Source organism: Salvelinus fontinalis, chromosome 13 (assembly GCF_029448725.1).
Source record: "Salvelinus fontinalis isolate EN_2023a chromosome 13, ASM2944872v1, whole genome shotgun sequence".
NCBI classification, from domain to species: domain Eukaryota; kingdom Metazoa; phylum Chordata; class Actinopteri; order Salmoniformes; family Salmonidae; genus Salvelinus; species Salvelinus fontinalis.
Window position 1 is genome coordinate 41,538,190 of NC_074677.1, and position 27,235 is coordinate 41,565,424.

The following is a 27,235-nucleotide window of genomic DNA, read 5'->3' on the forward strand; positions in this document are numbered from 1 at the left end:
CAGACCCACGCTCTTCCAGCATCTTCCAGTTCAAGGACAATGGTCGACAGCTGGCAGTAAAGTGGCATGACAAACGAGATGTTCATGTCCTTTCCACTGTCCATACAGCAACCATGTCAGACATGATAAACAGCTTTGTGGAATGCCATTGGGAAAATGCCAGGTGGTATAAGAATATATTTTTCCATCTGATCGACACTGCTGTCTTCAATGGCCACATAATTTACAGTCGGCTAACAGGCGAGATGATTACCGAACAAGTTATTTTTTGTACTTGGATATACAATTCACATACAAATAACATACAGTTCCATTATACAATTATATTGACAATATCTCACCCACCTGCCCACTCACTTATCATCTCCACCCCCTCTCCCCCATAAGTGAGGTGATTACCTACCAAAAGTACAGAGAGAACCTCATGAGAGAGCTGCTGGAGGAGCACCACACCCCTCAAAGTCCATCCACTTAGGGCCATCCTGCTGTAGACAATCCCCTACACCTCACTGCATAGCATTGTCCCTCCGAAGTCCCTCAAACTGGTGCTCAAGGCAGTCGCACACGGAGGAACTACAAAGTCTGCCTGTCTGGCACCAGGCGAAGGAAGCAGAGGAGGTTGACAAAGAAAATGTGTTTAGTTAGTGACACAACCCTGTGTGTTGCACCATGCTTTGGTGAGTACCATACGCTCAAGCACTATTGAGCACATCTGCAGAAATTACTGACGGACTGACTTGACAGGTGATCTGCCATGGTACTATACCTTTAGGGGTGGGAATGAATATTGGTTATGCATATTAATAAGATGTCAGTCTTTTCTTGCAGTTTTTTCCTCTAGTAAAACTTTTTGTTCTGTTGTTCAACCACGACCAATACTTAAATAAAATAGACAACCCGGGAGGTATACCCCGGGGGTTGGTGATTGGCCTTCCTCTGACACCGCCTGGTATTGAGGGCCTGGATGGCGGGAAGCTTGGCCCCAGTGATGTACTGGGCCGTACGCACTACCCTCTGTAGTGCCTTGCAGTCGGAGGCCGAGCAGTTGCCATACCAGTCTCCTGAGGGGGAATAGGCTTTGTCGTGCCCTCTTCACGACTGTCTTAGTATGTTTGGACCATTCTAGTTTGTTGGTGATGTGGACACCAAGGAACTTGAAGTTTTCAACCTGCTCCACTGCAGCCCCATCGATGAGAAAGGGGGCGTGCTCGGTCCTCCTTTTCCTGTAGTCCACAGTCATCTCCTTAGTCTTGATCACGTTGAGGGAGAGGTTGTTGTCCTGGCACCACATGGCCAGGTCTCTGGCTTCCTCCCTATAGGCTGTCTCATCATTGTTGGTGATCAGGCCTACCACTGTTGTGTCATCGGCAAACTTGATGATGGTGTTGGAGGCGTGCCTGGCCATGCAGTCATGAGTGGACAGGGAGTACAGCAAGGGACTGAGCATGCAGCCCTGAGGGGCCCCCGTGTTGAGGATCAGCGTGGCGGATGTGTTGTTACTTACCCATACCACCGGGGCGGCTCGTCAAGAAGTCCAGGATCCAGTCGCAGAGGGAGGTGTTTAGTTCCAGGGTCCTTAGATTAGAGATGAGCTTTGAGGACATGAATAGCATTCTCACATAGGTGTTCCTTTTGTCCAGGTGGGAAAGGGCAGTGTTGAGTGAAATAGATATTTCGTCATCTGTGGATCTGTTGGGGCGGTATGCAAATTGGAGTGGGTCTAGGGTTTCTGGAAGAATGGTGTTGATGTGAGCCATGACCAGCCTTTCAAAGCACTTCATGACAACAGACGTGAGTGCTATGGGTCTGTAGTCATTTACGCAGGCTACCTTAGTGTTCTTGGGCACCGGGCCGATGGTGGTCTGTTTGAAACATGTTGGTATTACAGACTCAGGCAGGGACAGGTTGAAAATGTCAGTGAAGACACTTGCCAGTTGATCAGTGCATGCTCGCCATACACGTCCTGGTAATCTCTCTGTGAATGTTGACCTGTTTAAAGGTCTTAATCAGACGAGCTACGGAGAGCGTGATCCCACAGTCATCCAGAACAGCTGATGCTCTCATGCATGCTTTAGTGTTACTTGCCTCAAAAGCGAGCATAGAAGTAATTTAGCTCGTCTGGTAGGCTCGTGTCACTGGGCAGCTCGCGGCTTTGCGTCTCTTTGTTGTCTGTAATAGTTTGCAAGCCCTGCCACATCCAACGAGCGTCGGAGCCGGTGTAGTGCGATTCAATCTTTGTCCTGTATTGATGCTTTGCCTGTTTAATGGTCGGAGGACATAGCAGGATTTATTTGAAGCATCCGGGTTAGAGTCCCGCTCCTTGAAAGCGGCAGCTCTACCCTTTAGCTCAGTGCGGATGTTGCCTGTAAACCATGTCTTCTTGTTGGGGTATGTACGTACAGTCACTTTGGGGACGACGTCACCGATGCACTTGTTGATGAAGCCAGTGACTGATGTGGTGTACTCCTCAATGCCATCGGAAGAATCCCGGAACATATTCCAGTCTGTGCTAGCAAAACAGTCCTGTAGCTTAGCATCTGCTTCATCTGACCACTTTCTTTGACTGAGTCACTGGTGCATCCTGCTTTAGTTTTTGTTTGTAAGCAGGAATCAGGAGGATAGAATTATGGTCAGATTTGCGAAATGGAGGGCGAGGGAGAGCTTTGTACATGTCTCTGTGTGTGGACTAAAGGTGGTCTAGAGTTTTTTCCCCCTCTGGTTGCACATTTAACATGCTGGTAGAAATGAGGTAAAACGGATTTGCAATAAAGTCCATGGCCGGGGCCTCCCGGGTGGAGCAGTGGTCTAGGGCACTGCATCGCAGCGCCAGCTGTGCCACCAGAAATTCTGGGTTCGCGCCCAGGCTCTGTCGCTAATATACAACAGCCAAGGGCTGTTCTTAAACACGACGCAACCTGGAGTGCCTGGACACAGCCCTTAGCCGTGGTATATTGGCCATATATTACAAACCCACGAAAGAGCCTTATTGCTATTATAAACTGGTTACCATCGTAATTAGAGAAGTAAAAAAATATATATTGTGTCATAGGTGGTATATATATACCACAGCTGTCAGACAATCAGCATTCAGGGCCTGAATTACCCAGATTATAATTATTTCTTTTTTTTCACCCTAGGCAGGAAACACACCTCCTAAACCCAGTGAATATTCTATTAGGAGCGTGTATGAAAAAAATCAGACGAGCTATATATATATATATATATATATATATATATATATATATATATATATATATATATATATATATATATATACACACACAATTTTTTAAATATATATATTTTTTTCGTTATTACATTTCCAATTTTGACACAATAAATTAGAAAACAAGTTGTTTTCCGTTTTTCCACTTGTTTTGAGAAGGAATTCAAAATAATGAAATGTATTCAGGGATCTTTCTGACACATTTTCGGTTTTATTGGTGACCCACTCTTTGATAGTATACACATCCATCTCATGGTGTGGCTTTAAAATATTTATTTCATTATTCTGGAGAAAAAAATCTAGCCAGAACATGACTGTTTTCAGCACCTGAATATCTTTTGCCAGGTTCAGTACTGGCAGCACTGTATTTTGTCATTCGCCGGAGCCAAAATTATGTCTACTGCGTCATAATTAAGAGCTTTGATGAATTAATTTCCCCTTGTGTTTCTTCAATGGTGTTGTTGCAGGGGTGGAACGAAAAGACGCGTCCTTTCACTCCCATTATGTTGAAAAAGGCGTAGACCACAAGTTTAATGACGTCTTACATACCCAATAAAATATCACAATGGGTGTGGCCAACATTGAACGATAGTCCCCTTCTGCAATCAAAACTGTACTTTCCAGATCACGTTGTGGTACCTAAAACATTTTTGCGGCGTATTCGCCCTTTGTGACAATGTCGGCAGATTATGAAGAGAGGTAAAGAGCCCAGCAATTTTTTTATTATAACCAGTTATACGTTGATATAATAACACTGTCAGTCCAGGAATTCATGATTTTTCCCCTGCTATAAAATGCAGCATGCAATTTTATCTAGCTTGCGTTAGCGATTTCCTTGTGCTGTCGTTTTAGTGCAACGTTAGCAACTGTAAACTAGCTTCTGGTAGTCTGGTTGGAGTTGCTAGACATGTCTCTAACGCCAAGCCGTTTGCACATTTTATCACGTTATAACATGTTAACTAGCTAGTTAGCGAATATTGTGCCATGAATTGTAAACACTGATTTGCTGGTCAGCTCACGAATTGACTGACTTTGAAGGCGAACTGCAAATCGGTTAACTAAAATAGTTAGCTACCGTTACCTAACGTTAGTTATAATTTGGCAGGCGAACACCAGACAGAGGTTGCGGGAAAATGGTGGCCTGTCTCACCACCAGCGAGCCCCGCAATCGTGCACAAATTATGTTCTGCCCCAGTGAGTGTCTTTAGTCATGTTTAGCTACATTAGCTAACGGACGTTGTCTAATAATCCCAAAACAACTCCAGCTAATTTGCTAGATAATTTAGTGTCTAACGTTAGCTGGCTAACGTTACATTTCTTGGCTACCCCAAATGTTAACGTTATGTGTACGAGTTTGTACAAAATGGAAGGATTGGATAGGCCATTTGATTGACTGTTAGTATTTGGCTAATTTCAGCTAAATTAGTATGGTTATCCCTGCTGAATGTGTAGTAGTGACGTTTTGCGAGCTAACTACTAGTAGTAGGCTATGCGTTTAATCACGGGGTTTAAATTTCCACTGACGCCTAGCCAGCGAACCCCCACCAATTTTGTTATCCACAATGATCACTCGTGCTGTTCTCTTCAAAACCTCTGTCTGAACACAATAAACTGTATTTGTATGGGCGTGTCTAAATCGTCTGCATTGGGAAGACGTGATCAAATGTATCAGAAAACACGTTTCCATCCATCGTTTTTATGTGAGTAAAGTCATTAAAAAAACATAAGTGTGATGGAAACAGGAAGTTGTTGGTACAATGCTATAAATGTCAACAGACTACCAATATGTTTGTGTCTGTAAAATGTATCATGTGACGAATTGCGGTGGAAACGTTTTCTTTCACAATTGTTGCTAGAATAACCATGTGTAGGTGCATTTCAGGGGTTATGGTTCTGTCACTGTGTACGGTTACATGCACACAATGAGATTATTGTGGATAGTCGGATTAATATAATATTTCGATTAAAACGTGTACATGCTTTGCACGAACGATTTCCCTAACAATCCTATTTACATGGACATATTTTCATGATGGATGCCGGTGCAAATAAACGTTCTACCACAGCGACCATGCTATTTTTGGGTAGCATATTTGATTGAGTTTAGACATAAAGTTTGTATGTGAAAACTACTTCCATCGCGCGCATGTTGTGTTTGTCCATCCACACCAGACGCGATCAGGACACACAGGTTGAAATATCAAAACGAACTCCGAACGAACTATATTAATTTGGGGACAGGTCGATAAGCATTAAACATTCATGGCAATTTAGCTAGTTTGCTGTTGATAGCTAATTTGTCCTGGGATATAAACATTGGCATGTTATTTTACCTGAAATGCACCAGGTCCTCTACTCCGACAATTAATCCACAGATAAAAGGGTAAACCAAGTTAGTTTCTAGTAATCTCTCCTCCTTCAGTTCTCTTTGGACTTCATATGGCGGTTGGCAACAAACTTTAATGTGCATTACCACCCAAATGGACTTGAGTGTGGACCTCAGTAAATATTTCAATCACCCATGTTGGTATGTGCTCCTAAAAACCAATAAGGAGATGGGAGGAGCAGGATTTGCAGCGCATGAAGCATCACAAATAGAACCAAGTTCTATTGTAGTGTCTGGCAACGCGGATGCTCGTTGATGCGCGGAGCAGTTTGGATGCAATGATTGAATAACATGTATGTGTACATTTATTTTGCAACACTCGCGCACATCACGTGAGCGGTGTAGTCTTATATCATACATTGGGTGTTTCTCAAAATGCATATTACTGTGCTACAAGCATGCAAATTGGAGCACTTGTTTGGTAGTTTGGCTGTTGGTCGACTGAGATTGTTTTAGTTGAGCTGTAACAAATATATATGTATATATACATATATATTTGTTACAGCTCAACTAAAACTATTTTAGTATATATATATATATATATATATGTGACTTGTTATAGCATTTTCCCCCTGATCAATCTACACAATACCCCATAATGACAAAATGAAAAGAGGTTAAGAAATTTTAGCCAATTTATTTTTAAAAACTGATATCAAATTTTACATAAGTATTCAGACCCTTTACTCAGTACTTTGTTGAACCACCTTTGGCATCGATTACAGCCTCAAGTCTTCTTAGGCATGATGCTACAAGCTTGGCACACCTGTATTTGGGGAGTTTCTCACATTCTTCTCTGCAGATCCTCTCAAACTCTGTCAGATTGGATGGGGAGCGTTGCTGCACATCTAGTTTTAGGTCTCTCCAGAGATGTTTGATCGTGTTCAAGTCCGGGCTCTGGCTGGGCCACTCAAGGATATTCAGAGACTTGTCCCGAAGCCATTCCCGCATTGCCTTGGCTGTGTGCTTAAGGTTGTTGTCCTGTAGGAAGGTGAACCTTTGCCCCAGTCTGAGATCCTGTCTCTATACTTCGCTCCGTTTGTTGTTCCCTTGATCCTGACTAGTCTCCTAGTCCCTGTGTAACAGTATAACTTTACGGCGTCCCCTCGCCCCAACACGGGCGCGAACCAGGGACCCTCTGCACACATCAACAACAGTCACCCACGAAGCATCGTTACCCATCGCTCCACAAAAGCCGCGGCCCTTGCAGAGCAAGGGGCAACACTACTTCTAGGTTTCAGAGCAAGTGACGTAACTGATTGAAACGCAATTAGCGCGTACCCGCTAACCATTTCACATCTGTTACACTCACCCCCCTTTCAACCTCCTCCTTTTCCACAGCAACCAGTGATCCGGGTCAACAGCATCAATGTAACAGTATAACTTTAAAACGTCCCCTCGCCCATACCCGGGCGCGAACCAGGGACCTTCTGCACACATCAACAACAGTCACCCAAGAAGCGTCATTACCCATCGCTCCACAAAGGCCGCGGCCCTTGCAGAGCAAGGGGCAACACTACTTCTAGGTTTCAGAGCAAGTGACGTAACTGATTGAAGCGCTATTAGCGCGTACCCGCTAACCATTTCACATCCGTTACACCTGCCGCTCAAAAACATCCTCACAGCATGATGCTGCCACCACCATAAGGATGGTGCCAGGTTTCCTCCAGATGTGACACTTGGCTTTCAGGCCAACGAGTACAATCTTGGTTTCATCAGAACAGAGAATCCTTGACTTTTTTCATATTTTGTTATGTTACAGCCTTATTCAAAAATGAATTACATAACATTTCCTCATCAATTTATACATAATATCCCAAAATGACAAAGTGAAAACAGGTTTAGATTTCTTTGCACATTTATATATATTTTTGTTGTTGAAGTACCTTATTTAAATAAGTATTCAGACCCTTTGCAATGATACTTGAAATTGAGTTCAGGTGCATCCTGTTTCCATTGCTCATTCTTGAGATGTTTCTACAACTTGATTGGAATCCACCTGTGGTAAATTCTATTTATTGGTCATGATTTGGAAAGGAACACACCTGTCTATGTAAGGTCCCACAGTTGACAGTGCATTTCAGAGCAAAAAACCAAGCCATGAGGTCGAAGAAATTATCCGTAGAGCTCCGAGACAGGGCAATTGGGGTAGAAGGGCCCTGACCAAGAACCCTATGGTCACTCTGACAGAGCTCTAGAGTTCCTCTGTGGAGATGGGAGAACCTTCCAGAAGGACAACCATCTCTGCAGCACTCCACCAATCAGGCCTTTATGGTAGAGTGGCTAGACAGAAGTCACTCCTCAGTAAAAGGCATATGACAGCCCGCTTGGAGTTTGCCAAAAGGCACCTAAAGACTCTTAGACCATGAGAAACAAGATACTCTTGATGAAACCAAGATTGAACTCTTTGGGCTGAATGCTAAGCGTTATGCCTGGAGGAAACCTGGCACCATCCCTACTGTGAAGCATGGTGGTGGCAGCATGATGCTGCCACCACCATGCTTCACAGTAGGGTCACTCTGGTACAGAGAGATCCTTGATGAAAACCTACTCCTGAGCGTGCAGGACCTCAGACTGGGCGAAGGTTCACCTTCCAACAGGAGAATGACCCTAAGCACACAACCAATACAGCGCAGGAGTGGGTTCTGGACAAGTCTCTGAATGTCCTTGAGTGGCCCGCCAGAGCCCGGACTTGAACCTGATGGAACATCTCTGGAGAGACCTGAAAATAGCTGTGCATAATGCTCCCCTTCCAACCTTGAGAGGATCTTCAGAGAAGAATGGGAGAAACTCCACAAATACAGGTGTGCCAAGCTTGTAGCGTTCATACCCAAGAAGACTCAAAGCTGTAATTGCTGCCAAAGGTGCTTCAACAAAGTACTGAGTAAAAGGTCTGAATACTTACTTATGTAAATGTTATATTTTTGTTTTTAAAAAATTATTCTAAAAAACTGTTTTTGCTTTGTCATTATGGGGTATTGTGTGTAGATTGATGAGGGGGGGGAAACTATTTAATACATTTTAGAATAAGCATGTAACAAGACAATGTGTCTGAGTACTTTCCGAAGGCACTGTATATATGGAAAAGTTATTGTTTAAAAATGTTGACCAATTGATTGGTCGAAAGTACAGACGACTTCCGGTTGAACAAGACAGCCCTATTGGCTGACTACAATATTTTATATTGACGTGTTAATAAATATCTGCTGTGTTAATTTTGGCATGTTTACCTGCCTACTTATCGTAGATTGCAAGCCCATAATAAATCAATAGGGCTAACTGGCTAGCTACTACTGTTACCAAGCCAGATAGCCATGAATAATTGTTAGCTAGCCATCTACCTTGAATAACATTAGTTTTAGGTCCATTATTTTAGCTACATTATTATGATTCACAAATAACTAGCTGATAGTTATGAAGTAAAACGCTTGTTTAATCTCTATTGCTGGAAGAATGTTCAGTGAATGGTTGAGGCCATAGTCAAGTCAATAGGGCTAAGTTATAGTTAGCTAGCCACGAAGAATTGGTAGCTAGCTACCCACAATTTTTTTTTACATTACCTTGCTTTGTGTATATCTTGTTTTGTCTTTATTGCTGTCCTGGATAGAAGAAGGTTCAGTGAATGTGGAGGTGCAGCGTGAGGTAATACAGTAGGGGGAGTGAGAGTCCTTTTCAAATGTAATGTTTCATGCGTTCTCCACACTCGTCCTCACAAGAACGTACTCAGAGAACGTCCTCGGAAAATGCACTCGGAGAGTGTGGAGCATTGCATATTGAGAAACAGCCATTCAGTTGTTCCAAACTCACTTCATTCGCGCTAAAGAGGGAGGCTCGCTCAGTTGGTGCTAGAACACGTGCAGATCAAATACACTGGAACTCCGATAAAGGCGTTTTATATGTCCTAATCATTTGAAAGATTGCTCAGAAAAACAGGTGTTTTAATCAGTGTATGCTTACTTCGATTTTGATCTGAAGTCGAAATGTTTTATTTTCTTCTGTTACGCATTGTGCACTGAACTGTCATGCATGATTATTGCTCACACTCCGATGTTCAAATGAAGGGAATTAAGTCGTCTTTAATGCGCAACACCGCAGCGCTCAACTCAAACGGCAGTTTGTAGGCAACTGTAGCAAAAAGTTTACAATCTTTGCTGTAGTTGCTGGCAAAGTACATCAAAGCCTATACTTCATCATTCAGGATGTAACTTTCCAGTGCTACTATTATTGCCATGTCGCATTGGTCCTTGATCTGAACTGTATGTTATGCATCAAAGTAGCCTGTTTTGCATTGATAACCCAATATAATCTCAGCAACTGCTCAAACAATAATCCAAACAATATTGGTTATTGCTTATTTGAATTCCCCCCAAAAGGTATTTTGTTTAGAAATTATAACTAATGATTCCAGGCTATTATGAAACGGTACTAACTGCTGTTGCCGTGTGCTTTTTTCTCTCTCTGTGACCAAAACATGACATTCTATTTTTAGGTAATATGGGAGTGAATACATACAAGCAGCATATCAAACTAGGATCATTTTGTAGGTTACACTGACAACTATACGAATATTTGCCAGGTCATATTATTTAATTATAAATCTGAGATGTGGGAAGCTGAAAAGGCTAAAGCCAGCTAACTACTACTAACAAGGGAAGATGACTCTTCCTTGCTTTCACCACAAATGAGAAGACCAAAAAATAACAAAGCTATCGCCCCCTTGTGAACAAGAGTCTAGGAAACATGGAACGGCTAGGGTATCATGTTACCAAAAGTTGCGCTGCTCCAAAAAATGGACTCCACCCAATCAAAAAAATGGACTCCACCCAAACGGTCACGGAGGGATCTGCATATTGGCCTTTAGGCCAACGGAGCTCTTAAAGGGACATTGGTGTCTTAGAAGGCCAGTGACATACTTTGTAGGGTGTTCACCCATAAAATGATAAATTCATTCAAGGTTTATACAAATATGCCCACTCAATAGAACATTAGGTTAGAAAAACAATAGTCCAAACCCCATGTCTCTACCATTTATGGTTAAAAAGTTAGAATATTTACAATGAGAATACTTTAATATTAAACCATTTTTTTGTGAGTAATAATAATACTCAGGATGTTTCCAATGGGGTAAATGCAGATGGACAAGCCCCATTTTCCAGCCTGCCGGTAGGCCTATGTATTTATAGCCCTTATCTTGCGTCATCACGCAAAGCCTTTTATCTGATGGAAACACACCTCTGGTGGGGAAATGCAAAAAAAATGTAATGCACATTTTCTGATAGTCGTAAATTGCTTGGCAACCTAGCTAGTGATACTCTATATCAGAGGTGCACAATTGGCCGGACCTCGGTCCGGGCCTGGATCGAGTGAAGGTTCTATCTGGACATCGACACATTTCTCATAAATAATTGTTAAATTAAATACTGATGAAGCAACCCTTTTTTTCAATGTACACATACAGCGCAGATTGTAAGGTCCCAGACAGTTCCCCATACTACTGTGTGTTGTCCAATCGCGTGCGTAATTGAAATCACTTCACGAAACTCAGCCAATCAAAGCGAATGTTTAAAATGCATGTTAGGAGACTGACGTTGTCAGAGAGAGCAAGACCGCAAGAGAAGCAAAGGCGGAAGCGAGAGGAGAAATGATCGAATGGCTAGCATAAAAGTCAGGAAAGTTGATACAGAAAATTGAGCTTTCAAAGAGGAGTGGACAGACAAATATGCCTTTATCCTTCCCGCAGCGAGTGTCCAACCACTCTGTCTGATATGTTCAGAGATCGTGGCTCTAATAAAAAAGTGCCAACGTGAAGCGCCACTACGAGACAAAGCACAGATCTTTTGAGCAAACATATCCACAGCAGTCTGATGTGAGGGCACGCAAAATAAACAAACTCAAAGCCCAGTATGATCGGTCCACCAGAGTCCTCTCCCATGCATTCACTGCACAACAACGTGCAAGTGAATGTTCACTAAAAATAGCTTGGATTTTGGGTCAACACCAAAATCCGTTCTACTGACGGGGGAGTGGCGATGGAGTGCATGAATGCTGTTGCTGAAACTTTACTTGATGGTAAACAAAAAGACGAGCTGTGTGAAAAGATCCAAGCAAATCCCTATGTCACGTACAACAACAGCAAGAAAGAGTGAAATACTAACAGAGGATGTATTATTGCAGCATAATAAAGCTATTCGGGGTGCACCATGCATTGCATTAGCTGTTGATGGACCTACTGATGTGAGTGATAATGCCCATCTTCTGGTGTATGTTAGATTTTACCACACAGAGAAGAAGGAATTCTGTGAAAACCTGTTAGGTGTAACACCACTCGAGACACATACAAGAGGAAAGGACATATACATGGCCAGAAAGGACATGCTGAGAAAGAGGGGGATAGATCTAAAACAAGTGGTCTCTATCACCTCAGACGGGGCCCCTGCCATGACAGGAAGAGAGAGAGAGAAGCTGTGGCATGGCTGAAAGAGGAAAACCCTGATCTCACAGCTTACCACTGCATCATTCATCAGTCTGTCCTCTGCGCCAATCTGTCAGAAGAGTATGCTGAAGTGATGAATACAATGATGAAACTCATTCACTTTCTCAGGGCATCCTCGTCTCATCAACATCGCCTGCTGAGAGAATTCCTGAAAGAAGTTGAGGCAAATGCAAATGACCTATGGCTGCACAACAACGTAAGATGGCTCAGTAAAGGCATGGTGTTGAAACGCTTTTGGTCCATTCAAATGGATATAACAGCTTTCCTAGTACAGCTCAAGAGTCAGAAGGCAACACAGTTTTCACTTTTGTTGCAAGACGAGCAAAATGGATATTGTTGCTTTTTTGGTAAACATCACACCTTAATGAGCTCAATGTGAAACTACAGGGCGAGAACAATTCAGTTTGTGATCTGATGACATCTGTCCTCTCCTTCCAGAGGAAACTGGAAGTGTTCAATGAAGATCTTCAAGGAGACTGTGCACACTTCTCAAAAGTGCAGGAACAGATTCGGGGTGAGAGAGATGCTTCTCATGTTGACTTCATAGATAAGCTGATTGGAAACTTCAGAAATTGCTTTGACAGCTTCAGCCTTGGATCGCATCTCCTTCTAATCGAGAATCCATTCCTCATCACAGATGTCAGGGGATTTTCAGAGGAGGTGACACAGACCTTCAAGTGGGCACATGCTGGATCTCTACAGATGGAACTGATTGATCTGCAAGCAAATGTTGCACTAAGAGAGCACTTTCAACTAACTGATCATGACCCTTTCTGGCTGCAGGCAGAAAACAGGTCTGAGACTGTTTCCCCTGGTCTAACCAAAGTAGCACTACACACCTTGACCATGTTTGGCTCCACATACAGTTGTGAGTCTTCTTTCTTCGCTATGAACATCATTAAAAATAAGTACTGTTCTAGACTCACCAATGAGTACCTACATATGTGCATGAGAATGGCACTGACTCCATTCCAGCCAAGGTTCAAATGACTGGCAGGGCAAGCAAAAGCCTATTTCTCTCACTAAAGAAGAGAGATGGAGAAGTGAAGTGGGAGAGAGTCGTAAAGATAAATATTAAACCTGTGGTTTCTTATTTGTTCAAAAGTCAAAGCACTTTTTTCAGAAACAGGCGCTCTTGTTATTTTTTTTGTTAAGATGCAGTCTTGTTTTACTTGAAGTAAAAACATTTGTGATAGGCCTACTTTTATTTATGATTACCTCATGTTTAATGTGTCTACATTGAAAATGTGCAATAAATATTGTTGAAATGTTATTGAAATGTAGTACTTTGTTTATTAGCTATACATATACAAGAAGACAATTTAATGGTTTGGACCTGTTGTTAATCACTGGACCTCTTTGAATTCTAATTGTGCACCCCTGCTTTATGTAATGACAAGATCCGTCTTATCTATGCCCTAACAATGGGAGTCGTTTGCGGAAAGTCAGGCGGAAGGAGGCGAGATCAGGTGGGAACATTCTAGCCAATGAGAGGGCATAGTTTTTCTCGAAGTTGCGGAGATACCATGTGCGTCCACTTATATCAGTACGTTCATAACAAACTAAACATTACGGAACTTATATTAGATCAAATAAGCCTCACTTAGCAAATTAGCAATAAAAAATGTTGTTGACCAAATCTGACACTCATAGACCTCCATAGAAAAAATCCCCAATTGGTCTGCGTATCGCTGTATTTTCGCATTGACAGATTGAAGGGAGTGGAGCTTCTCGCTTCACCTCGTCCTTAGAATGTATCACGCAAGTTAGGTGTGTGCCCCAGATTTTGCATTGCTGTGCGTCAGCAACGTTATGCAAGTTTATTGAACATGGCTGCCTCAATGCAATCATTGTAATGAGCCAATCACATTCTGGCAGACCCCTTATAGATTTTTGTTTAGAAATGTAGTTTTTTCCCAAGATATCATTATAATTAGCAAATGTATGCAACATGACATGTATCATAAAGTATCAACATTGAACGTTATCCTACAGAGACCTCTCCAACAGAGACAATGGCCCAGAGGGCATGGAGCCAGATGGCATCATTGAGGTAAGTGTTTGTGTGTGTGTCAAGCTACACTTTGTTAAATGTTGGATAAAGGACAGGTTGCATTGTTGAATATCGAATGGCATGTTGTCTAATGGAATGGAAGAAAAGATGCATGTATCTCACACTTGGTTTTCTGTCTCCGCTGGCTAAAAAAATAGTACCGGCGTGCTATGTATACTGACCGTGCTCTACGAAAAAAAAATCTCCACAGAGTAACTGGAATGAGATCGTGGACAGCTTCGATGAGATGGCCCTGCGTGAGACTCTCCTGAGAGGAATCTATGCCTATGGTTTTGAGAAACCCTCTGCCATTCAGCAGAGGGCCATCCTCCCTTGTATCAAGGGTAAGTACAAGCTTCATCAAATGTAAACTCACACACACAGGATATAACCTCTGCAAGTTGTTTATTTTGTTCACGTCTCAGTCAGACCTTTTTCAAGATGGGTATAAGCCAAGGTTCCAAAATGCCTATTATGTGTTGATTCGTGAACATTGCTTTTTGCTTCAAGATGATCTAGCCTAAATTGTCGCTGACTGAAGTTGCATGGGCATCTGTACTTACTTACTTAAAAATTGTATTTAAAAAAACAAACATTTAACCTTTATTTAATTACTTAATCGTCTTAATTCCGGTGTAGAACATAAGGTTTTCTTGAGAGATCATACTATACTGCCCTTTATTCCAGAGTATCCTACCGGTCAGGTTTGGAGACGTTCACAATCTTGCCTTTCATTTTTTATTATTTTCATGCAAGTTAATGATTAAGCGTACACATTTCCTAAGCTTCAAAACAGAGTGACCCAAATGCCTTTAAAGCGTATCCTTGGTTTTAGCAACTAGGAACCAAATGGGATGAAACAGGGAGGGACCTACCTGAATTTGTCCATTAAGAAACACTTGTTTTTCTTTTCTGTTACAAAATGTTTGGCTACGGTGTGAACAAATGAATACGACCCTTCATTCCCCACCAGGTTATGATGTCATTGCACAGGCCCAGTCCGGCACAGGGAAGACTGCCACGTTCGCCATCTCCATCCTCCAGCAGATTGATATCGAGCTGAAGGGCACCCAGGCCTTGGTCCTCGCTCCTACCCGAGAGCTGGCTCAGCAGGCAGGTTGCACAAACATTAAATTGCCATAAAAACAGTTAACTGTGAATGCAACTCCTGTACCCTTTACACAGTCGTACCGATGCTGTACCATGGTGCCTCTGGTATTGTAATATGACATGGTCCTTTCCAGTACGGTTCTAGCAACTATGGTGGATGAGTAACCAGACCAGTACTGTAAAGCGTGGCTCGGCTCTGCTCCATAGTGGGAATCAAACCATGTACTATATTGTGCGATCTCTGTCTCTGGGCAAGGAAGTGTCTTTGAGTGGCACTGAGTGTTATATCTGACAAGGGGAAAGGGACAATGCCATATTCATCCCAGCCGACTCGGTGCAGTGAGCAACAGGCTGGTTCATGCTATGGGCACAAACTCATAATTGAGTTGCAAAAATCTGATTCCTTATGAATATTGTTGCTTGCCAAAGTAATACGAATTTGTATGAAAAAGCTAAAAGTATCTTGACCATGGAATTACCTCGACTTAAGAACATATGGAATAGAATTGTAATGTGGGTCTTTATGAGGATTGTGTGCATGTAAATGTAGTAAAATGTGTGCCAGAGGGGGAGCTTTCTCTTGCCACTGTGCTTCTGCTTACTCTCTGGGGTCTAGGCTGGGTTACTCTAAAAGCACTTTGTGACAACTGGGGATGTGAAAAAGGGTTTTAATAAATTGTATTGACTCCCTCTTCAATAGATCCAGAAGGTGATCCTGGCCCTCGGTGACTACATGGGAGCCTCCTGCCATGCCTGCATTGGCGGCACAAACGTCCGTAACGAGGTGACAAAGCTCCAGGCTGAGGCTCCGAACATAGTGGTTGGAACACCAGGCCGCGTGTTTGACATGTTGAACCGCAAGTTCCTCTGTGAGTAATGACCTCAGGGTCTTTGTTTACTTTTGTGTTATTCTGCATTCATTTTCTTTTTTTTGTGACCAGATTTGTATAGATAACAACAGGTTGGAACCGGTTCAGGGAACAGAACCGGAAAATATTTTTTTCCCGAAGAACAGAATCAGAACAGCGAACGAAAGTGATCTATACTGTTCTGGAACAGAACAGTTATTTTAAAAGCATGGGTACTGGTTAACCCTGTAGGTCTAAGCCCTTAGATCGCAATATCTACTATGCTAACATATGAAATTGTTTTAAAATGATCATAAAATGTATAATTTAGCCATTTGATTTGGAATTTTGGGACCTCTGTAGCTATAGATTTATTTTTTTGATGACACATTGAATTTAGACTTTACTGCTATAACCCATAGAAACGCATTGAATAACACCATTCATAAATGGCAAAACACAAAGTAAAAAAATAAATCATAAGGAACAAGGTTTTGAAGTGTTTTTTTTAACCTTTTGGCACATTTGACCCCCTAATGCACTTTTTTGCCATTTTTACAGCCCGGTACTGGCATAGAGCAGAACAACCGACACCTTCTTTTTTGTGAGAGTCCCCTTTTGATAGTGGTGGCATATTAGTTTGTAGCTCCAACGGTTCGGTCTGGACAGTCAGTTTTTTGAGAAGACCTCTTCGAAATGAGGACATCTGCGACAGAGTTCAGACAACTGCCGTAAAGCTTGTGGATATCATAGGCCTCAACAACAGAGACTGTCGTGTTCGTGGGAATCTCCACTTTCGATATTGGTGACATATTAGGTTTTACAGATGTGAAGCACGGGTGCATCAATCGACTCTATTTAAATAAAGAAAGAAATTATTTTTACGTTCTCTGGCATTTTTTTCAGTCCCACAAAAAAACGCAACAAAGTGCCTATGCAAAGCCCACACTTTGCCACTCAGAAATGTATTCCCGTGTCTGTCTGCCTGCCAGCTGAAAATCTTTGCCAGTATGTGTGCGTGTAGACAACCTGCCCCTCCCCCTCCGAAGCATAGTCTCGTAGCCTACTGACGTTACAAGCGTGATTCACAAACGAGGTGAGAGATTTTTAATTTGAGAATAGATTAACCTATTCAATGCTAGTTAAGGATACTGTTTTCATGTTTCACATTGGATTTATTAACTACAAAAAGGTAAGACTTGTTTTAAATTAAAATTCTGGTGCTGCTCTGCACACACATGCTTGCTTGCTAGCTAGCTAGCTGGTCCAACGTTGAGCCAACTCTGAAGTTCAAAGACATTCAAAATTCCTTCATAGAAGCTGCTCCTGCGTTGGTATAATTGTATAAATGCTTGTCACAACAACATGCCCAGCACTTCAAGCCTCTTCCTCTCCCCACCCACAACATTTCTGGCACATCTCGCACCCTACACTCATCTGTCCAATGCATGTAAATAGCTTGCCTGCTCCATAGCAATTAAGCTGCTCTATCTCCACTGATTGGTAAGGTAATCTAATGGCAAACTAAATGTTAATTTTTTAAAATATTTCTCAAGTTTAAAAAGGAACTGAAAGGAACGATATAAACTGTTACTTTTTTTGGGCTCGAACCGGTTCCGAACTTTATTTTATTGGTTGGAACAGTGGAACGGAACGAACAAAATAATTGTTCTGTTCGGAACAAAACGATTGAAAAATAATCTCGCTTCTAACCCCCGGAGATAACAAAACTGTTTATGTCATACTTTTCTCAAGTTGTTGTTTACATCAGTATGTTTTATTTAATTATTTGTTTACTGAATGGAGTATTGGGATTGGACTATTTTGTGTTCAAGTTGTCTGAACTAAGTGCTCATCTTCCTCCTACAGCTGCTAAGTACATCAAGATGTTTGTCCTGGACGAGGCTGATGAGATGTTGAGCCGGGGTTTCAAGGACCAGATCTATGAAATTTTCCAGAAGCTCGGCACCAGCACACAGGTAAGAGGACCACACGCACAAGTAAGGGCACAGACTGTCAAACAGTCCGTTAGAAAGCTATGACCATGACAAAATTGCGCCGACAGACACGGTCACCCCGCTTCTAGCTCCTAGACAACTTTGCAGACATTTTCGGAGTGTTATTTCTTACATTATTTGCTCAGAATGTTTGTAGTATTATTTCCTACAGCCGAAAATAACTTTTGGACATTCGATCGGTGGCCACTCACCAGAAATTTGACTTCTCTGACCTGGATCCTTCCCGAGGCAGCCCCATTCACCCTGGGTGTTACACCAAACCGTTGACGTTGGAGGAGAGGGAGAAGTGGGGTTCTAGTCAGGCTCAGTCGGCGAGCAAATCATCCACTGCTTCATAGTATATTACTTGCTAACGAGCTCAGGCCGAAGATCTCCTTTCAGAGAGACATAAGGGACTGTAACATACTCAGTTTTACAGAATCATGGCTCTCTGGATTTATTGTCTCCATACAGCCAGCGGGGTTCTCTGTTCATTGCGCGGACAGGAAGAAATAACCATTTGGTAAAAACAAAGGTGGAGGGGTATGTCTCATGATTTAACAACTCATGGAGTGATTGTGGTAACGTACACCAACTCAAGGCCTTTTGTTCTCCCGATCTGGTATACCTCACCATTAAATGCCAACCGCATTACCTCCAGAGAGAATTTTCTTCGGTTGTCACTGCCATGTATATCCCCCCAAGCAGACACCACAATGGCTCTCAAGGAACTACACCGGACTTTGTGCAAACTAGAAACCGCATATCCTGAGGCAACATTTATTGTAGCTGTTGACTTTAATAAAGGAAATCTGAGGTAAATACTTCTGAAATTCTACCAGCACATCTCCTGTGCTACACGTGGAGAGAACAAGGCCTTCCTCCGCCCTCCGGTTTGGCAAATCAGATCACACCTCCATCCTGCACCTCCCCACCTATAGACAGAAACTTATGCATGAAGCACCCGTGGTACGGGCTGTTCAATGTTGGTCTGACCAATCGGAATCTATGCTTCAAGACTGTTTTGATCACTCGGACTGGGAAATGTTTCCAGTTCGCCTCTGGGAATATTATTGACGTATACACTGACTTGGTGACTGGATTCATTGGGAAGTGCATAGAGTATGTTGTTCCTACTTTGACGATTAGCTATTATCCAAACCAAAAACCGTGGATAGATGGCAGCATTCGCAAAACTGAAAGCGCGAACCACCACATTTAACCACGACACGGTGACTGGGAACAGCTATGACCTCCGTAAGGCAATGAGGCGAAATTATAATACAGGGACAAAGTGGAGTTGTAATCTAACGGCTCAGACACAAGATGCATGTGGCAGGGACTCCAGACAGACAATCACAGATTATAATGGGAAAGCCAGCCACGTCGCGAACACCGATGCCTCACTCCTGGGCAAGCTAAACCTTTTCTTCGCCCACTTTGAGGAAAACAAGCAAATTGGGCCACCGCCGCTAACGAGGACTGTGTGCTCCCTATCTCTATGGCCATCGTGAGTAAGGCCTTCAAGTGTGTTAAACGATAAGAAAAAGTCATACAATTCCAGGTGAACTTACAATGCAGTATAATGGTCCTGTTACGTTTGTTTGACCGCTAGGGCCAGGCAATTAAGTTATATACTGAACAAAAATATAAATGCAACACGTAAAGTGTTGGTCCCATGAGCTGAAATAAAAGATCACTGAAATGTTCCATATGCACAAAAAGCTTATTTCGCTCAATTTTTTTTCACAAATGTGTTTACATCCCTGTTAGTGAGCATTTCTCCTGTGTGAAGATAATCCATCCACTTGATGGGTGTGGCATATCAAGAAGCTGATTAAACAGCATGACCATGACACAGGTCAATATCCAGCAACTTCGCACAGCTATTGAAGATGAGTGGGACAGCATTCCATAGGCCACTATCAACAGCCTTATCACCTTATCACCAATCAACAGCCTTAACAGCCTTATTATTTATGTGACGGAGATGTGGTACAGTACCAGTCAAAAGCTTGGACACACCTACTCATTCCAGGGTTTTTCTTTATTTTTACTATTTTCTACATTGTAGAATAATAATGAAGACATCAAAACTATTAAGTAACACATATGGAATAGTGTACAGTAGTAACCAAAAAAGTGTTAAACAAATATATAATATATATATATATATATTTTGTATTTGAGATTCTTCAAAGTAGCCACCCTCTGCCTTGATGACAGCTTTGCACACTCAGCTTTGGCATTATCTCAACCAGCTTCACCTGGAATGCTTTTCCAACAATCTTGAAGGAGTTCCCACATGTGCTGAGCACCTGTTGGCTGCTTTTCCTTCACTCTGCGGTCCAACTCATCCCAAACCACCTCAATTGGGTTGAGGTCAGGTGACTGTGGAGGCCAGGTCATCTGATGCAGCACTCCATCACTCTCTTTCTTGGTCAAATAGCCCTTACACAGTCTGGAGGTGTGTTTTGGGTCATTGTCCTGTTGAAAAACAAATGATAGTCACACTAAGCCCAATCCAGATGGGATGGCGTATTATTTCATAGTTTTGATATCTTCACTATCATTCTACAATGTAGAAAATAAAAACCCTGGAATCTGTAGGTGTGTCCAAACTTTTGACTGGTACTGTATATGTGACCAACATATGCATATCTTTATTTCCAGTCAGCCCTTCGATTAGGGCCTAATGAATTCATTTCAATTGACTGATTTCCTTATATGAACTGTAACTCAGTCAAATCTAACTAGTAAACTCCTTGAAATTGTTGCATGCTGGTTTATATCTTTGTTCACTATAAATATAAATGTCTTTGTGTTTAACAAACAATTTTGTTTAGCAGAGCAGCTCAAGATGATTTGATTGACAGTTCTGGTTGCCTATTGATGTCACGTTCCTGACCTGTTTTCTGTTGTTTTGTATGTGTGTGATGGTCAGGGCGTGAGTTTTGGGTGGGCAGTCTATGTTTTCTGTTTCTATGTTGGTTTTGGGTTGCCTGGTATGGCTCTTAATTAGAGGCAGGTGTTTTGCGTTTTCCTCTAATTGAGAGTCATATTAAGGTAGGTTGTTCTCACTGTTTGTGGGTGATTGTCGCTGTGTCTGTGTTTGTTGCACCACACGGTACTGTCTCGTCTCGTTCGGTCGTTCCTGTTCATGTGTTCTTCGTTTCATGTAAGTTCGTAGTTTAGGTCTGTCTAGTTCGTTTTGTTATTTTGTATATTAGTCAAGTGTATTTCGTGTCTGTTCTTCGTCTTGCAATAAAGTCATTATGTATTCACAACCCGCTGCGCCTTGGTCTACTAACTCACCGAAAGACAGCCGTTACAATTGATGGACTTTAGTCCCGCTTCAAAAGGGGCATTCCTTTACAGACAAGTAAAATGTCCATTCATATCACCAAAGAAGGTTCCATGTCGGCATTTAAAAACTGTAGTGTAGCCTACCCTAACAGACAGATAAACAAACAAACATGCCGTAGCCGAGGCTGAAACGTGTAATCAATACAGGCTACATGTGGTCATGGTTTTAAAAGTTATTCAATCTTACGTAGGCTAGTAGCCTATTAAACTTGGCTGTGGCCAGGGTCATGGAAGCTCTGTAGCCACGGTGATTTGAGCTATCCGATTGGGCAGTGCAGTAGGTGCACTCGATTTAGTCACAGATTTGCCGGTCCGCCGGGTAGGCGGATTTTGTCTCATGGGAACGCTTTGCTTACCCGGTGCTTGGACTTTTGAATCAAGTGCACCTACTGGCAACAGCTCAACATGATTTAAATAAAGGAGTGCAAGCCTTTATTGTTCGTTGGGTTTTCTACAGAAATATTTGGTGATCGACTAGGAATGTTTTGAAGATCGACGATCGACCGGTTGGCGACCACTGGATTAGGATATTCTAAATGCAACAGACCAAAGACTGAACACACACTTGCATCATTAGCAATGAGACAGAGCAGGTAGAGCAGGCAGGCCAGCTTGAGGAAGAGAGAGGCAGAAGCTTGCTCTTATGTTTTGGTAATCTGCATCTCGCAATGTCTTGTTTTGCATGACTTCCAAATTCACCAAGTAGCCTAAAGTTCGCTTCTTCCTCTTTAGTTTTATTTGAGTTACACAACTTCCCCAGGCCTTCATAGCCGATCGGCTGTATCTCGGAAAATGTTTTGTGATAAATGAACTGTGATTTTAATTAAGTGGGGGGGGGACAAAGAAATATGTTCGGTTAGGGATTTTTCTTAATGTTAAGGATCCAAACTTTGTTTAAACATTTTTAATGTTGAGGCATTATATATTTTTAATGTTTAAACATTCCCACCCTTAGTTTTGGTACTAGTTAATTTTTGTTTATTTAAGAAAGTAAAAAGTGTTGTTATTCCTGATTCCATACTGTCACGCCCTGGCCTTAGTATTCTTTGTTTTCTTTATTATTTTAGTTAGGTCAGGGTGTGACATGGGGAATGTTTGTGTTTTGTTGGTTTTGGGTGTTTCTATGGTAAAGGGGTTGTTGGGTGTAGTATATGGGTTTGTGTTGAGTTCATGTGTCTAGCGTTGTCTATGTATGTTTAGTTATCTAGGAGAGTCTATGGTTACCTGAATGAGTTCCCAATTAGAGACAGCTGATTTTGGTTGTCTCTGATTGGGAGCCTTATTTAGGGTAGCCATAGGCTTTCATTTGTTGTGAGTAGTTGTCTATGTCAGAACGTTTGTAGCCTGTGTATGTGCACGACGTTTATTAGCTTCACGATCGTTTGTTGTTTTGTTAGTTTGTATTAAGTGTTTCGTGTTTATTCTTCGTCGTCTTTAAAATAAAAGAAGATGGCTTATTTTCCAAATGCTGCGTTTTGGTCCGTCAATCCTCCACACGATCGTGACAGAACTACTCACCAATACAGGACCAAGCGGCATGGAAAGCGGCAACAGGACCCACCTACACAGGATTCGTGGACATGGGAGGAGATACTGGATGGTAAGGGGCCGTGGGCACAACCGGGAGAATATCGCCTTCCTCGTGAAGAGCTGGAGGCAGCTAAAGCCGAGAGGAGGCGATATGAGGAGGCAGCACGGAGACAAGGCTGGAAGCCCGTGAGTACAACCCAAAAATTTCTTGGGGGGGGCCTTAAAGGGAGTGTGGCGAAGTCAGGTAGGAAACCTGCGCCTACTCCCTGTACTTACCGTGGAGAGCGAGAGTACGGGCAGACACCGTGTTACGCAGTAGAGCGCACGGTGTCTCCTGTACGCGTGCATAGCCCGGTTCGGTACATTTCAGCTCCACGTATCGGCCGGGCTAGACTGAGCGTTGAGCCGTATGTCATGAAGCCGGCCCAACGCATCTGGTCACCAGTGCGTCTCCTCGGGCCGGCGTACATGGCACCAGCCTTACGCATGGTGTCCCCGGTTCGCCTACATAGGCCGGTGCGGGTTTTTCCACCTCCCCGCACTGGTCAGGCGACGGGGAGCATACAACCAGGTAGGGTTGGGCAGGCTCGGCGCTCAAGGGAGCCAGTACGCCTGCACGGTCCGGTATTTCCATCGCCACCTCCCCGCCCCAACCCAGTACCACCAGTGCCTCCTCCACGCACTAGCCATATGGTGCGTGTCTCCAGCCCTTTACCACCAGTGCCTAAACCACGCACCAAGCCTCCTGTGTGTCCCCAGAGTCCTGTGTGTCCTGTTGCTGCTCCCCGCACTAGCCCTGAGATGCGTGTCCCCAGCCCGGTGCCACCAGTCCCGGCACCACGCACCAGGCCTACAGTGCGCCTCAGCCGGCAGGAGTCGGCCGTCTGCACAGCGATGCATGAACTGCCCGTCTGCCAAGCGCCATCTGAGCCATCCGTCTCCCCAGCGCCATCTGAGCCATCCGTCTCCCCAGCGCCATCTGAGCCATCCGTCTCCCCAGCGCCGTCTGAGCCATCCGTCTGCCATGAGCCTGCAAAGCCGCCCGTCTGCCATGAGCCTGCAAAGCCGCCCGTCTGCCATGAGCCTACAGAGCCGTCCGCCAGACAGGAGCCGCTAGAGCCGTCCGCCAGACAGGAGCCGCTAGAGCCGTCCGCCAGACAGGAGCCGCTAGAGCCGTCCGCCAGACAGGAGCCGCTAGAGCCGTCCGCCAGACAGGAGCCGCTAGAGCCGTCCGCCAGACAGGATCCGCCAGAGCCGCCCGCCAGACAGGATCCGCCAGAGCCGCCCGCCAGACAGGATCCGCCAGAGCCGCCCGCCAGACAGGATCCGCCAGAGCCGCCCGCCAGACAGGATCCGCCAGAGCCGCCCGCCAGACAGGATCCGCCAGAGCCGCCCGCCAGACAGGATCCGCCAGAGCCGCCCGCCAGACAGGATCCGCCAGAGCCGCCCGCCAGACAGGATCCGCCAGAGCCGCCCGCCAGACAGGATCCGCCAGAGCCGCCCGCCAGACAGGATCCGCCAGAGCCGCCCGCCAGCCATGAGCAGCCAGATCCGCCCGCCAGCCATGAGCAGCCAGATCCGCCCGCCAGCCATGAGCAGCCAGATCCGTCAGCCAGCCATGAGCAGCCAGATCCGTCAGCCAGCCATGAGCAGCCAGATCCGTCAGCCAGCCATGAGCAGCCAGATCCGTCAGCCAGCCATGAGCAGCCAGATCCGTCAGCCAGCCATGAGCAGCCAGATCCGTCAGCCAGCCATGAGCAGCCAGATCCGTCAGCTAGCCATTAGCAGCCAGATCCGTCAGCCAGCCATGAGCAGCCAGATCCGTCAGCCAGCCATGGGCTGTCCCTCAGTCCGGAGCTGCAGTCCCTCAGTCCGGAGCTGCAGTCCCTCAGTCCGGAGCTGCAGTCCCTCAGTCCGGAGCTGCAGTCCCTCAGTCCGGAGCTGCAGTCCCTCAGTCCGGAGCTGCAGTCCCTCAGTCCGGAGCTGCCGTTCCTCAGTCCGGAGCTGCCCCTTATCCTGGTGCTGCCCCTTATCCTGGTGCTGTCCCTTACCCTGGTACTGCCCCTTAGTTCGGAGCTGCCCCTGACCCTGGTACTGCCCCTTACCCTGGTACTGCCCCTTAGTCCGGAGCTGCCCCTTAATGCAGTGGGGTTAATGTGGAGGGGGGTCATTTGGAGGAAGCTAAGGAGGCGGTTAGGGACTGTGGTGACGTGGGGACCACGACCAGAGCCGGAGCCGCCACCGTGGATGGAAGCCCACCCAGACCCTCCCCTAGACTGGTTAATGGTGCGCCCGGAGTTCGCACCTTAAGGGGGGGGTTATGTCACGCCCTGGCCTTAGTATTCTTTGTTTTCTTTATTATTTTAGTTAGGTCAGGGTGTGACATGGGGAATGTTTGTGTTTTGTTGGTTTTGGGTGTTTCTATGGTAAAGGGGTTGTTGGGTGTAGTATATGGGTTTGTGTTGAGTTCATGTGTCTAGCGTTGTCTATGTATGTTTAGTTATCTAGGAGAGTCTATGGTTACCTGAATGAGTTCCCAATTAGAGACAGCTGATTTTGGTTGTCTCTGATTGGGAGCCTTATTTAGGGTAGCCATAGGCTTTCATTTGTTGTGAGTAGTTGTCTATGTCAGAACGTTTGTAGCCTGTGTATGTGCACGACGTTTATTAGCTTCACGATCGTTTGTTGTTTTGTTAGTTTGTATTAAGTGTTTATTCTTCGTCGTCTTTAAAATAAAAGAAGATGGCTTATTTTCCAAATGCTGCGTTTTGGTCCGTCAATCCTCCACATGATCGTGACACATACAGTGTATGATCATGTAATATAATGCCTCATGAGAGCACAATATGGAATACCAACACTTTGTATTTTCTTCAATGAAAACACACGATTACGCAAACAACAACACTCAAATAAAGTGCAATATGCATTTGAAATCAATATGTAAACATGTTTCAGACATTGTATAGGTTTCTGCTATGTTTTGTAACAAAGAGAAAAATATGCATGCTTGTGTGACTCAAAGGGCATGTCTGTAGTACGGTACTTCTCATTTCCCACTCCAGGCTAGTGTGATGGGCTGTCACTGTTCAGTAGCTTCCTGTAGCCTTGGGGGTCTATCCATCTGTAGTAAGCTTGTAGTGGCCAATTCATTGACAACTTCGGCTTTAGCTTGGTCATTGCTAATGCCTTCAGAAAGTATTCACACCTCTTGACTTTTCCACATTTTGTTACAGCCTGAATTTAAAATTGATTACATTTTGATTTTGTGTGACTGATCTACACACAATACCCACAGTAAACCTGGTTCAGTCTGCTTTCCACCAGACACTTGGAGACCATTCTGTATGGTTGAAAGAGATGGGGGGGGGGGGGGGGGAGTGGCTAATATGTCTGGCTGCACATCTGACTGGCATACTTACTGCAAATTGAGAAATTATGTGACTAAACGCAAACAAAAGGAAGAGGAAACTGTTTTATGAAACCATCCAAAAAACTTTGGAGTACTTTCAATTAGATTATGGGCAGAAAGACAAATTGAACTCTTATTCATCACTAAACCATTGGATGTTGGCAATTATTTTAATTATTATTTCATTGGCAAAGTGGGCAAACTTATGCAGGAAATGCGAACAATTGTATTCATGCATGAAAAAACAAATAATGAAGGAATAGCATTGCCAGTTTGAATTTTGCAAAGTTAGTGTGGGAGAGGTGGATTTTTTTTGGTTATCGATCAATAATGACAAACCTCCTGGCATTGACAACTTAGATGGAAAGCTACTGAGGATGGTAGCTGACTCTATAGCCACTCCTATCTGTCATATCTTTAATCTGAGCCTAGAGGAAAGCCTTTGTCCTCAGGCCTGGAGGGAAGCCAAAGTCATTCCACTACCCAAGAGTGGTAAAGCGGCCTTTACTGGTTCTAAATGTCAGGAATTGTGAACAACAGAGTTTAAATCTATTTGGCTAAGGTGCATGTAAACTTCCGACTTCAACTGTATATAATGAATATGAATTGGGTGTGTTGAGATTATCACATATAAAAGCACTAAACCTCTCTAAAAGATTCACTTATTCAAAAGTTTTATTTGAACCCTAAATGGTTCTCAAGTAGATTACTAAGAAAAGCTCATCCATTCTTTAAAATTTGCCTTTGTGCAGATTTCCATGTCTCATTTTCGATTAATTGTCACGGTTGTTAGAATGGACTGACCACGGCGCAG

General features: G+C 43.8%; 1 protein-coding gene across 1 annotated transcript in view; it reads left to right on the forward strand.

Annotated features, from left to right (window-relative positions):
* The first annotated feature begins 3,818 nt into the window (after positions 1 to 3,818).
* LOC129868708 (eukaryotic initiation factor 4A-I) overlaps positions 3,819 to 27,235 on the forward strand; it is a 41,404-nt gene continuing 17,987 nt past the window's right edge. Inside the window, exons 1-6 of the mRNA XM_055942894.1 lie at positions 3,819 to 3,925; positions 14,101 to 14,158; positions 14,370 to 14,502; positions 15,132 to 15,271; positions 15,969 to 16,137; positions 17,986 to 18,095. Coding sequence (XP_055798869.1) covers positions 3,903 to 3,925; positions 14,101 to 14,158; positions 14,370 to 14,502; positions 15,132 to 15,271; positions 15,969 to 16,137; positions 17,986 to 18,095 — 633 coding nt within the window. The 5' untranslated portion in view covers positions 3,819 to 3,902. The remainder of the gene's footprint in view (positions 3,926 to 14,100; positions 14,159 to 14,369; positions 14,503 to 15,131; positions 15,272 to 15,968; positions 16,138 to 17,985; positions 18,096 to 27,235) is intronic.